This window comes from Anabrus simplex, chromosome 1 (genome assembly GCF_040414725.1).
Source record: "Anabrus simplex isolate iqAnaSimp1 chromosome 1, ASM4041472v1, whole genome shotgun sequence".
Classification (NCBI taxonomy): Eukaryota; Metazoa; Arthropoda; class Insecta; order Orthoptera; family Tettigoniidae; genus Anabrus; species Anabrus simplex.
Window position 1 is genome coordinate 347,429,523 of NC_090265.1, and position 14,646 is coordinate 347,444,168.

General features: G+C 39.1%; 1 protein-coding gene across 1 annotated transcript in view; it reads right to left on the reverse strand.

Moving 5' to 3' along the window:
- Positions 1-14,646, reverse strand: part of LOC136856779 (phospholipase DDHD1) — a 252,026-nt gene that overhangs the window by 105,208 nt on the left and 132,172 nt on the right. Inside the window, exons 5-6 of the mRNA XM_067134884.2 lie at positions 1,888-1,994; positions 1,628-1,734 (exon numbers count right to left, since the gene is read on the reverse strand). Coding sequence (XP_066990985.1) covers positions 1,628-1,734; positions 1,888-1,994 — 214 coding nt within the window. The remainder of the gene's footprint in view (positions 1-1,627; positions 1,735-1,887; positions 1,995-14,646) is intronic.

A 14,646-nucleotide genomic window follows, 5' to 3' on the forward strand; every position in this document is an offset into this window, starting at 1 on the left:
AAGGAATAATCATTCCAATTTTCAAAAAAGGTGATAAGAAAGTTTTGAAGAACTACAGGGGAATTACTCTAATATCCCATGTTGCTAAGATAATGGAAAGGATACTGGAAAGTAGAATAAGGTTGAGGGTTGAGAAGCAGATACAGGAAAATCAGTTTGGTTTCAAGAAGTGGAAGGTCAACAATAGAGCCCATTTTCATTATGAGACAACTAATGGAAAAGCATTGGGAGTACGGGAATGATATGGTGATGACATTCATTGATATTGAAAAGGCATATGACAGTGTCCCTAGGACGAAAGTTTGGGACAGTCTGGTGCAAAAAGGAATTGGACAGGGATTAATAAAAATGATCATGGCATTGTATAAGGAATGTTGCAGTTGCGTGCAAACACAAGTTGGCAGGACAAGTTGGTTCAAAATAACTAGTGGGCTGAGACAGGGAAGTTTTCTATCACCAATCCTGTTTACAATAGTAATGGATGACATCATGAGAACAGCAAAAGCAGCATATGGAGGAAGAGAAATGAACATGATGTTATTTGCAGATGATATTGTGATTTGGGGAGAAGACGACAGGAAGGTTCAAGAACAGTTGAATGTGGTGAATGGGAAGATTGAAGAATGTGGATTGAAAATAAGTGTAGAAAAGAGTAAAACTCTTGTTATGACTAGAGGGGAGAAAGAAGGGAAAGGTCAGATTAGACTTGCAGACAAGCCCCTGGAAGTAGTGGAAACGTTTAAATACCTGGGGAGTGAATTAATGGAGAATGCTCGACTGGATGCTGAGATTAGTAAAAGGATTCAAGCTGGAAGTTGTTTCTATCATAGTGTAAGAAATATGTTATGGGACAAAGATGTGCCAATGGAAGCAAAGGATACTATGTACAAGATGTATTACGTACCCATAACAACTTACGGAGCAGAAACTTGGACAATGACAAAGAAGGATGAGAGTCGAATACAGGCAGTCGAAATGAAATTCTTGAGGAGTATGATACAGAAGAGTAGACGAGACAAAATAAGGAATGAGAAAATTCGGGAAGAAATTGGAGTGGAAAAAATGAATGATAGAATAGAGAAGAGCCGACTAAGATGGTTTGGGCACATAAAGCGAATGAGCGACGAAAGAATGCCAAAAAGGGTGATGGAAATGCAAATCCAAGGAAGGAGAGGCCGTGGACGACCACGATTGAGATGGAAGGATGTCATCCAACACAGCATTATAGAAAGAAACCTGGACTGGGAGACAGTGTTGGAGGAGGAGTGGTGGAAAGACTGAAGAAAGTGGAGAGGAACCATATTTGCCCCTACCCGGCTACAGCTGGATAAAGGGAAATGATGATGATGATGATGAGTAGTCTTAGAAGAGTTGAAGATGACAGCTCTGGCAAGCTCTGAGATGAATGGACATCCTCCACACTCTTACATATGGTATAGGATGTGTACAGGAGAGTGAAAGAAGATAAGGCATGCAAGGTAAAGAAGCAACAATATTACATACAAAAATCTCTTTTATAAATACAAAATACAATAACTTAATTCAACAACGCCTATATGACAAATGGATGTCAACTTGTATCAACAGATTATTAAAAACTATCAAAAAGGAAAGTTTTCTCTTTTACCTCGCAACCATAGAGGGGGCTTGTATAGTACATAATATCCATGGCACTGGAATTGAGGAGATGACGCAAGCCCAGCAACTTATGAGGGGTAATTGCTTCTACTATGTCTGAAAAATGAAACAAGATTTATTATTTTGCAATATTTTAGTTAGAATTATTGCATCTGTCATAAATCATTTATAGTAAATCACGAGAGAGGTAGGAGAGTTTCTACGCAACATTTCAGTCAACAATGAAACTATACCATCTGCTAAACTGACCTCCATCTAGTTTGAGGGAGGAACGCCACTCAACAGGAAAAAACTCTGCTCGATGCGCCGAAGACTGAAAGTATTTCTGCTTCACCCAAGCCACACAATCCCGAAACCTGAAATTAAAGAAAAGGAAATACAAATGTTTATTACTCTTCATTATGTTGTACTTTTCTGCACCTCACATGTAGTCTTGATTCTGAACAGAAACACTTTGTAAACCATAACCCTAAATTTAACCACTACCTTTTAGATCAATACCTTTAAAGTTTCATGCTCTAGAGTTGAAATGAATAGTCAAATCCAGTCATTCCCAAAGTGTCTTCCCCAAATCCCTTCGATTTCCAGAGACCCGTCAAAAGTTATCAAGGGATCCATGGGTTGGTTACACACAAGATTATTCAAATAAATGATATATTAATACTAGAATTGCTCGCCTGGTTGCCATGGCTGTTAAGGCATAAAGTCTGTAAGGTTTGACACCATGGTTAGCCGGTTTGAGTCCTGTTAGTTGAAAAACATTTCACCATCAGAATGTTGGTGGCAGGGTAGGAGAGGTGGTGGTATACAATTTTTAACTACTAGATTGCATTTAAAGATAAAAATTTCATTGTTCCTTATTGAAAGTATTAACGTTAAAAATTAAATAATTGAAAAAGAGGTTCAACCTATTCAATACATAGGAAAGAAATGTAGTGATTACATTCTTATTTAATAGTAACTATAAATGGGACCGGTTTCGACCCTAGTCTAGGTCATCGTCAGCCGTAAAAACATGTAAAACAATGCATATAAAACAGAAAAAGAAAAAGATTAAGTGAACTCTGGATCAGTATAAGATGAAAACATAAATTAACGATGGGGGTAGAAATTGTGAGTCACTTAAAAGAAAACAGTACGTACTTTGGCGTTCGAGACCGCAGCGCATGACCTTGAATGTGCCGCGCTGATCACCAGGAGCTGGCGGTTTGCTTCTACAAATCTATTCGTCTGCGACTTCAAGTTATTTATGATCTTCATATATTATTTGATAGTGTTGTGACTTTGTGCCTGACAGAGTGTGGAAACTGACCCATTTGACCGTTCTCCAATATTCATAAACATTGTGAGACTTCGCCTATCATTGCGTGTGCCATACTACCATTCTTAATATTACGTACCGTTTTCTTTTAAGTGACTCACAATTTCTACCCCCATCGTTAATTTGTTTTCATCTTATACTGATCCAGAGTTCACTTAATCTTTTTCTTTTTCTGTTTCATATGCATTGTTTTACATGTTTTTACGGCTGACGATGACCTGGACTAGGGTCGAAACCGGTCCCATTTATAGTTACTATTAAATAAGAATGTAATCACTACATTTCTTTCCTATGTATTGAATAGGTTGAACCTCTTTTTCAATTATTTAATTTTTAACGTTAATACTAGATTGCATGTCAAAAGCCTGGATTCAAAACCAAACCCCTCTGCATTGTTCAAATGGAGTGAGGGCATATCACACTGTTGATGGTGATTTGTCCGTCGGATGGAGACGTTAAGCCTTGAGCAACCCCTTTGGTGCTATTCGACAAGAGTAGGCTATGTGCTGGCCCCCTCCCTTCCTACTATCATATAATCATAACATTTATTCATTTCATCACATTAACTCCTCTGATGAGACTAACATCAGGAAGGGAATCCGGTTATAGAAACTTACTATGAAGATTCATTTCACTTCATATCCGACCCTGTAGAGAAACCTGAAATTAAAGAAAAGGAAATACAAATCTTTATTACTCTTCATTATGCAGTATTTTTCTGCACCTCACATGTAGTCCTGATTCTGAACAGAAACACTTTGCAAACCATAACCCTAAATTTAACCACTACCTTTTAGATCAATGCCTCTGAAGTTTCATGCTCTAGAGTTGAAATGAATGGTCTAATCCAGGTTCGGTTGGACATACAATAAAAATTAATACTAGAATTCTCCTGGACACAACTGTACAACATTATACATGACTATACTGGAGAAAGTTACTATACTGACAAGAGCAGATGATCAGATCTCTCCGTTGTAATGACCAGATCTCACCCTTCTATGAGCTGGCCTTCAAGCTGTTTTAAAACAACAACAAATCTACACCCTGTTTCCAGTCATTCAACCGGGTCAGGAATGGAATGAAACCCCCATCTAGCGGTGAGGATAGGAATTGCGCCAGCTGCCGAAGCCTGTCGCAACAACACTTTCATTACTTTGGAATAGGTCAGTAACTCTATTGAAAGTCATGTCTTGTGAGGGTTGATGGTGGCAATTGACTGACTGTAACATTAAACAGTTGGTTATATCTGCTTGGTGTGTGTGAATGTTGCAGTTCTTTTCTCCTGAGACTACCGATGGAAGTTTTTGCATGTCTGGAGGCTTAAATTTGGTTGACAATGATTTCTAGTCAACAATAAATATCTTCTCTTAGGTTTGCAACATGTTCATTACTTCCTCCACTGTTGTACGCTCATTCTACTTCTGCTACTTTGATTCAGAACTTAGTTGTTCATATTCATTTAGTATAATCATTCTGGACGTTTATATTAAACTGTGTGAATAATGAGCCTTTTAAAAAATTCAAGCTCTACAGGCATTTTCAATAATGAAATTATCAGTGTTTCACCACAGTGTGGCAGTGGGCTCCTCTGTTTGACTGCCACACCTTTCCAAGATGCTGGCAGCTAGTGTGCCTTTGAGATACCTGTGCAAGCCTGCTTTGTAGGACAATGCAGTGACAATGTACCAAAGGAAGTATGTACCTTCACTTGTATAAATACCTTAGGCTTTTATATAAATAAATACCCAGAAGGAAATCACAATTTAATTTGATTAATTGCAAATGATAAAAACATTCAAGCTCCCAATAAATTTTTAAAATATACAATGTGGGTTTAATTCCAATAATACATCCCTGAAGGTTTTCGGAGAAGCCAAGGTGCTGGTGTCCTGCAGGAGTTCTTTTATGTGCCAGTAAATCTACTGACATGAGGGTGACATATCTGAGCACCTTCAAATACCACTGGGCTGGCCAGGATTGAAACTGCCCAGTTGGGGTCAGAAGGCCATTGTTCAACCATCTGAGCCATGCAGACTGGTGCCTTTAGTTCTGTACATAATAATATTTAAAATAATTTTAATTTTCACGTACAGTGCTGTCTCAGTGTATTGTCACTAATAAAAATGATAATTTTACAAATTCAGGAACCAGTCGATCACTGTGTCATGTATCCTACCCCAATGCTGCACAGGTAATTGATCAGAAAACAAAACAAAACTTATACAGGCAGTGAAATTGCTCTAGATGTCCTGTGTGTGCTATGTAACAAAGTATTTAACAATTCTTGATTGCAAGAAAAACTCTACAGACATACAGAAATAAACCTCTCCAAATGTAAGAAGAAGAATATTAACTTCAAGGTTTAATGAAGTGTCAGGATATGTTGATGAAAAGTGTGAAAACTAATAATAAAAGTGCTAAAGAGACCTCATGCCAGGTGAGTTACCACACAGCACTAGCAAGGGGAAGCTCATACTATGAAGGTCGATCAAATATAAACAGGAGTGGGAGAGCGTGCTGTTAGATATTTCCCGCCGTTTCGTTAGTAACATTCACAATGTAGGAGCAACAGGTGCACCCCTCCAATGCGCAATGCATAATTATAAAATTTCTTGCTCGTGAAGGAGTTACAGTGGCAGAAATTTGCCAGAGATTGAATGCAGAGTTTGGTGATCAAACATTGTCAAGGACGCGTGTGTTTGCATAAAAAGTACAAGGAAGGACGAGAATGTGTGGAAAATCAGCAACACAATTGCCATCCTTGGACCAGCATTACAGACGAAAACATTTGTGCGGTTAAAGACATAAGTGACAACGATCGATGGGCGACAGTATCAGAAATTGCAGAACAAGTCAGAATCAGTTGTGGGAGCTCAAGCAATCATCACAAACAACCTACAGTTCCGTGAAGTGTGTTTCAGATGGTTCCCTCACCTTTTATCCAAAAATCTGAAGTTGAGACGTTTGGAGGTCTGTCAAGGCTTACAGCTAGGTTTGCAGAAGAAGGTGATGCATTGTTTAGTTGGATAATCACCTGCGACTAAACATGGGTCCACCACTATACTCCCAAATCCAAACAAGCCAGTAAGGAGTGGCGGAGGAATGGAAAGGCAGCACCAGTGAAAGCCAAGACTCGACTGTCAGCTGGCAAGGTTCTTGCAACTGTTTTTTTTCGATAGGCGAGGCATTTTGCTGATTGATTTTTTGCATAAGCGACGCACAATCAATGCTGCTTACTACTGCAAGCTGTTGAACAAGGCGAGGGTTGCATATTGCCGCAAAAGACAAGACCAACCGATTCAAAATGTCATCCTCCTCCACGACATCGTCGGACTTCCAAAATGTGATCATGAACTGACTGACAAGCAATCTTGTATGCAGAAATGATGTGGAGCAAGAATGGTCAACACTCCACAGGGCTATCGTTGAGTCACCTGAAGAAATCATTGGCTACGAGATAAGAAAGAGGTAAGACTGCTTCGAGAACAATGAAGAAATTCTGAGCATTATCAGTGCCAAATGGGAAGCCCACCTATCCCTTCTTCAAGATCCATCATCCAGTGTGAAGAAAGCTGTGTTTTAGGATCTAAGATCTAACTTCCCCTTCAACAATGGATGTCACCAACTTATCAGGAATTCTGTGTGGCACTTGATAGGCTGAAACCTAGGAAAGCACCTGGGCCAGACAACATCCCTCTGGAACTAATTCAAGGTGGAGGCTTACCCCTAAAAACAAGGCTCTTCATCCCCATCCTCATCCTCTCAATTTGGGAAACCCAGAAAATGCCCGGCGATCTCAAAAATGACAATATCATCACTATTTTCAAGAAAGGTGACCGTAATATATGTGACAACTATCGTGGCATTTCTCTGTTATCCATTGTAGGTAAACTTCTCGCAAGGATCCTGCTTAGCCGCTTACAAGTCATCTTCGAGAGGACTCTACCAGAGTCTCAATGTGGTTTCCAAGCCTCCAGAGGTACTGTTGACATGATCTTTTGTGAAAGGCAATTGCAAGAGAAATGCAGAGAACAACAGAAGCACCTCTATTTTGTGTTTTATGACCTGGAAAAGGCCTTTGATAGTATTCCAAGACTTACTATGTGGGTAGTTCTGAGACGCTTTGGCTGTGCTGAGCATTTTGTGAGCCTGGTGCAAGCACTTCATGACGGTATGACTGGACAGATTCTCCATCAAAGCAATTTCTCCAAACCATTCCCAATCACACATGGATTGAAGCAGGGTTGCGTACTTGCTCCAACTCTGTTTGCCTTGTATCTGGCAGCCATGCTTTATGAAACAACAGGTAACCCTGGCGTAGAGATTAAATACTGCTTTGATGGTGGCCTCTTCAACTTGGCCAGATTTCACTCGCGAAGACATACCAGTGTTACTACAGTAACTGAAATGCAGTATGCTGCTGATACAGCATCACCGGCTCTTACATCTGAGGAACTGGAACAGTCAGTCAACCATTTCAAGGATGCATATGACCTTTTTGGCCTGCCGACAGTGGAGTTCGAACCCATTATCTCCCGAATATTGGATACTGGCCGCACTTAAGCGACTGCAGCTATCGAGCTTGGTTAATTAAATCTTATTCACAGCGTGTAAGTGACTTCATCTAGAGTTTTCCACACTCTCATTATCTTCAAATCATTGCTCACCTAGAGCTTTTTTAAGCAGTCCGAACAAATGGAATTCGCAGGGCAATAAGTCCGGGCTGTAAGGAGGATGATCAAGTAGGTGGAGGGGATTTCTTTTATACCCTCTGAGAGGACGCCATCCTCACCAGGAAGCTCGGTGTTGCAATCTGCTAATTCCACATCCACTGGACCAATTTTCTTGAAATTTATTCCATAAATTCAGACAGACTTATAATTCATTATGGTGTTAATTTTATATTTTTCCCATACTTGCAACAGGCGTAATGAATTTATTTCTGACATCTAATTTGGCGGTCTTTCTTCAGAAAATGACCTCGACACGTGTCGCAAATCCACAAGTATGACGCCAACTTTCCTCCAGGCTTAAGTGCATTTATATTTGAGGAGCATCGTTTCAAATCGTATTAAGTACACAGATTATAATTTTACAGGAAGTTAAAAAAAGTTTTACTTCCTAACCAAATAAGACATGTCAACATTCTAAACGGCAAAATCTAGGTATTGAGGTTATGTTCCCGAATCAGTCATGATTGAAATCATTTCCCAATACATGAAGGCGTCATTCCAATTATAAAATTTCACTTAATACGTTTTGAACCAATTCGCTGAATAAAATACGTTTTGATACAACTTTTTATTCACATAATACGATTTGAAACGTTTGCCGTGGTGCACATAATACGATTTGTTCCGAATCATGGTTTTCAGCACTGAATTCCTATGGGAAAGAATACAAAATGACCCGATCTAACCCAACAGCGTTAAAGAGCATATCCTAATTGGCGGGAAACCGCATCAAAACATATTCTGACCTCGACTGCATTTAATAAGTTTTGAAACGATGCTCCTCATTTACCCTGGGGATTCTATCTTCACGTAAGTTTTATTAATAATTTAGATTCTTTATTCCTGGTAGACCACTTTACTCACCTTGGGAGTATCTTGTCAAAGAGCTGTACTTCAGAACAGGATGTGGAAAACAGGCTTCGTGCTGCCCATGTGGCCCTTGGCCAACTATCACACAGAGCCTTCAGGAATAAAAACCTTACAATTCGCACAAAACTAACGGTGTACAAGGCTGTAGTCATCTCTACACTTCTCTATGGCTGCGAAATGTGGACCTTATATCGCCGTGACATTAAAAAGCTGGAGCGCTTTCACTAGCAAAAACTATGCTCCATCATGAACATCAAATGGGAAAACTATGTCTCTAATGTTTAAGTTCTTGGAGAAAGCATGTGCTAAGAGTGTAGAAGCATTGGTCGTTGGCCATAGTCTCAGATGGGCAGGACATGTGCGCCATATGAAAGACACCAGACTACCGTTCCAGATCCTCTGTGTTGAACTTGGCTCCCATTCAAGACCATGAGGTGCCCGTCTGAGACATTTCAAAGACCAAGTGAAACAAACCTTACAGATGGCAGAAATAAACCCAAAAATGTGGGAAAAACTTGCCAAGAACCGCCTAATTTGGCGGCAAAGTGTCTGTGCCTCAGTTCAACACTTTGAACAAGAACGCCGCAGACATTAAGATATTAAGCAACAGGATCGCAAACTTCGCCAAACCCAGCCAAGATCTCCCCTGTCCCTTAGCTGTGCGATGTGTGGATGTATGTTCTACGCAAGAATTGTCCTGTACAGAAACCGGAAGTTTAAACACAAATTGCTGTGAATTGAAGTGAGCTACTAGCCAGGAAATCTGTAAACTCTGAAACGAGTAACTGCCGCCGACGCCGATCATATCTGAATTACCTACATTTTTGATTGCCAAAGTACCACCAACTGAAGTACGTATTTGATTACTGTTTCCATTAAGGAGCTATAACAAATGAATGGAGAGTTGCTAAACTAACCAGAGTGTACAAGGAAAAAGTGATAAACACAAAGCAGATAATTACAGAACAGTCACTTTGACATGTGTTGCATATAAACTCTGGGAAGGCATTCTTTCTGATTGTATTAGACATGTTTGCAAAATTACCAACTGGTTTAATAGAAGTCAGTTCAAGGTTAGGAAAGATTATTCCAGTGAAGGTCAACTTTCAGGATTTCAGCAAGATATGTTGCATTTAGGAGGCTAAATGGACTGAATCACAATTAACCCATCCAAGGCTTTTGATTGAGTAGTTCATGGAAGACTACTGTCAAAAAATGAGGGCTATTGGACTAGACAAAAGTGTGATCGAATGGGTGGCTAACTCAGAAAATTAGAGTAGGTGAAGCATTATCTGATCCTGTAATTATTGAGAGAAGCATTCCCTAAGGCAGTATTATTGAACCTTTATGTTTTCTTAGATATATAAATAACTAACTGTAGTACCCGTCATTGATGGGACAGTCATATAACATGTGCAAAGTCGTCTAACTCCCCAGCTACTTCCCATCTATCAGAGATGGGTGATAGCAGAAGAGACAAATCAACCTCATAACAATGATCAATATAATATTATTGCTGATCAGAGTTTTTTAAAAATTTTCAAATTGTAGGTATTCAAATTATTAGTTTTCTTCCGACTGTGTGATCTTAGGGCACCTAATGTAAAGGGAGCCCTTTCTTCTTTCTTGTCTTAGTTCTTCAAGTGATCATTCCTTTATGATTATCTTTTTTCATTTTTATAATCTTCACAATTTTCCTTGTCAATATGGACCGATGACCACACAGATTTACACCTTAAGACAATCATGACAAAAACCATCACCAGTTGAAACGATTGAACACTATTTCTATGTTAGCAATGCTCGGCGTTGATATGGACTAAGCAACAAAAGTCTAAATTCATCAATTCTATTATCATAGTCAGTACAGTAAAACTGTATAAGACATAAATGTTCAAAAATTGTATTCTCTATAACCTTTGTTATGTAGTACTTTTCCATAAAGACCAAAAACATAGGTATTTAAAAATTAAATGTTAGGCGCCGGTATTTAAAAATTAAATTTTAGGCGCCTTCCCCTAAACTACCATTTCATCCAGTGTGAATAAATTATTTATAGCCTAGACTATAGTGCCTTATTCCCTGACTTTACATCTCCCTGTGGGTGGGGGTGGTACAACAACACCCATGGTATTCCCTGCCTGTCATAATAGGCTACTAAAAGGGCCCAAGGGGCTCTTAACTAGGGAGCGTGGGTTGAAACCACGGGGTCTATAGCTGAATCCTGGCATTGCTTCCACTTATTTTTGCCAGGCTCCTCACTTTCATCTATCCTATCTGACCTCCCTTGGTCAACTTGTTCCCTTCCGACCCCGACAGTATTAGGTTTTGAGGCCTAGGAAGTCTTTCATTTTCACACCCTTCATGGCACCTGTCTTTCTTTGACCAATTTCTTCATTTTTAGAAATGTCGGACCCTTTCCATTTTTCTCTCTAATTAGTGTTACAAAGAGAATGGTTGCCTAGTTGTACTTCCTCTTAAAACAATAACCACCACACCACCACCACCACCACCACTACCACCACTACCTGACTTTATATACCAATTTTCATTAAATTCTATTCACCCACTTTCTGGTGGTTCAGTGTTGATATAGACTTAGCAACAAAAATCGAAATTCAAGAATCTCTCTGTCAGGGGCGTATTCTACGGGCTACCAGCAGTAGCCCAAAGAAATTACATTAAAAGGAAATAACACTTTATTACAGTTTCAACGGAGCATTCAAATAATTGTGACATTCATGCGCATTCTTCTTTATCGAAAGAAATATGATTGGTGAATAGTGAATGCGGCAACGCTGTAGAAACCGTGACGAGAGAGCAGCAACCTTATGCCCCTCTCCCCATCTCCCCACACCCACACTTGTTCAATGCAGGCCCAGCACTGAAAGTGAGCCAGTTGCCGCTACAGCTAGTGGTTTCTTACATAGTTATAAGCGTTTAAAGCAACAAATACCCTACAAAAATATACATTATCGCACTCATAGGAGTGAATATGTTGTAGAAGTTATAGTATTTGCGATTTGCGTGTCTATATGCTGAAGAATTTTATAATTTTACTTACAGTTATACTTTTAACTGTGCCAGCTTTGGTTTTGTGAGAAGATGATGGAACAAATAAGTGTGGGGGATTTAAATGCCAATGAATGTATAATAGAGATTTTGTTAAAAGTTCTTTGCAGCCCTCTTTGTCCACACAGTGACAAAGCTTAAATTATGAATATGACACGGCCTACCTGCACTGCAATTGTGTGCCAATGAGAAGGTAAAACAGCATCATATCATCTACAGTACATATGATAGATGGAATTGGTTGTCCGGTAGTTCTACGCTGTCTAAACTATATTGCTATGTTATTTAGTAATGAAGCTAATGTACGGTCAAAGGAAGGGTTTTCAAATATGAACTCTTTTCGCACGGCACTTCAAAAATATTATAAATTGAAGACTCATATTTGCAGTAGCATGGACTTTGTGAACTTTGGTAATACAAGAATAGCTTTACAACTAGATAAACAACTTGGTATGCACAATGACCAATATAATGCTCTTGTAAAAAATAAATCATGAAATTTTACTACGTGTACTATTTCTCAAAGAAACAGTTCATGAAATTCTTTCTGCCGTATATGAAAACAGACTAAACCAAGTGATTTCTGAAGTACTAAAATTACCATTCTAGAAAAAATAGTCTTATGACAACGGTATACAAACTGAAAACAAAATTAAGTCGAGTATAATGTGTACTATGGAATACAGGGCAGATTCCTCTGAACAGACTAAAACATTGCAAAATTCTTTGAGTTTCAAGAACTTAACTATTACCACTAAAACCTTTACATTTAAAATAACAGGGTATTTAATCCTAGTTTATAGTTTAAATATCAAAGCTTTATATAATCAACAAAACCTTACATAGAATTAAAAGATTTAAAACTCTACCTTAAAAAGCCATACCAAAACTTACTACAACTATTAACTTCTATACTAATAATGTTTACTCTAATCTCATGTATAACCGCAGCATCTGGCATGACTTAGGCTGATCACATACCATATTACTAACTTCAAACTTGATATTGTGCCTTCAGAGAATATTGGTAATCCTATCCATGACAAACTGGATATATGGCAAGAAGGCCAAGCTCACAGGAGGAGAATCACGTGACAATCTGTCTTTCGACTTAGATTGTAAAATAGATCAGGTATTTTCAGGTGTTTGCTCTATTAACCAGCGTTTCGTCTTAGGTCTGACACTCTGATGAGTCTAGTGTCAGACCTAAGACGAAACGCTGGTTAATAGAGCAAACGCCTGAAAAGCCTTACATCTGATCTGTTTTTGACATGCTCTATTGGTGAAAAATATCTAATTCCCTCCATGGGAACTTAGAATTTTCCATTTGGAATTGCTAGGTGGGCAATAATTCCATTGTGGAGATTTATCTCCCGTATGCAGTTATCAGAGTGTGCCTCTTATAATGGGCTTCTGATAAGTTCACCTGCATACACCCCAGCGTCAGTGGATAGGGTCTGACACATCCCACTCTGATGAGTCTAGTGTCAGACCTAAGACGAAACGCTGGTTAATAGAGCAAACGCCTGAAAAGCCTTGCATCTGATCTGTTTTTGACATGCTCTATTGGTAAAAAATATCTAATTCTTAGAATTTTCCATTAGATTGTAAAACCTCGTTAATCTGTTTCAATGAATAGCCATTGGTTAGGAATGTTCTGGTTAGGAACTGAGGCCAACATTTAATTTATCCTCCTCGCTAACCTTCCTTGCTCGGCTGATAAGGGTGTTAAGCAGGGCGTAAAATTTTGGGTAAGATGATGGTGAGAGGACCTATGAAGGTATCTGTTAATATGGGTGGGTTTACAGTAAACTGAATAACCTGAACTTTCTTTTAATATCCTTGAAACAAGAACGGCAAATATCCTCCACATTCAGTCTCCACGGTAGATTTAATGTTTGGATGTAAGCTGTTTAAGGGATTAACAAATCTGGTGAATTCAGGTTTTCTTTCTTTTCTTTACAATTTGGTTTACGTTGCACCGACACAGATAAGTTTTATGGCGATGGAATAGGAAAGAGCTAGGAGTGGGAAGGAAGTGACTGTGGCCTTAATTAAGGCACAACTCCAACATTTGCCTGGTGTTAAAATGGGAAGCCATGGAAAACCATCTTCAGGACTGATGACAATGGGGTTTGAACCCACTATCTCCTGAATGCAAGCTGATAGCTATGTGACCCAAACCACGTGGCCACTCGCTCAGTATAATTCACATTCACCACAGGGCCAGATAACAAAAGTGTCACTGACATCAGCCAGATGGAAGGCTTAAGTGTGCAAGACTAGAGACAGCACTCTTCAAAATCATGCACGTAGAAATTAGTGATGACTGGTGCCGATGGCGATCCCATGGCAACACCATCCATTTGTTCATATACTGTACCATCAAAAATCAAATATGTGGTGGTGAGGACAAGATGAAATAGATTAACAACGCTACCAGGGCAGATTTTGTCCAACAGGGGCGAGGGTGTTAAGCCTTATCAGCCGAGCAAGGGAGATTTGTGAGGAGAATAAATTAAACGGTGGCCTTGAGCTCCTAACCAGAAATTCCTAAGTAATAGCTATTCAATGAAACATTATCGAGGTGTTACATCCTAAGTTGAATCTTCTTCAGAAGAGTCTAAAAGTGGAAAATAATTACTTTCTGGCATACATAAAAGCATGAGAATTTGGATACATGTCAAGCCCTAGAAGAGGAAGAAAGCAATATGAAAGCCATGTGAGACACAAGGTCCAAGGTGAATGAAACTGTTCAACTCTGATGTCTGATCTAAGGAAAGATGAGGCTTATAAAGTTCACCTGAAGCAGAATTCAGTTCTCTTCACAAAGCATGAAAATGTTCTTGAATGAGAGCGAAGCTCGCCCTTCTCAGAATTTGATGGGTTAGTGGCGATTCAAAGTTAGGAACGATCTTGCTGTCCCGACATTGAACACAGCTTGTGATTATATAACATGACTTAATATCCCCAACATAATTATCATTAAGTCGTTTAGTGGTCATGAAA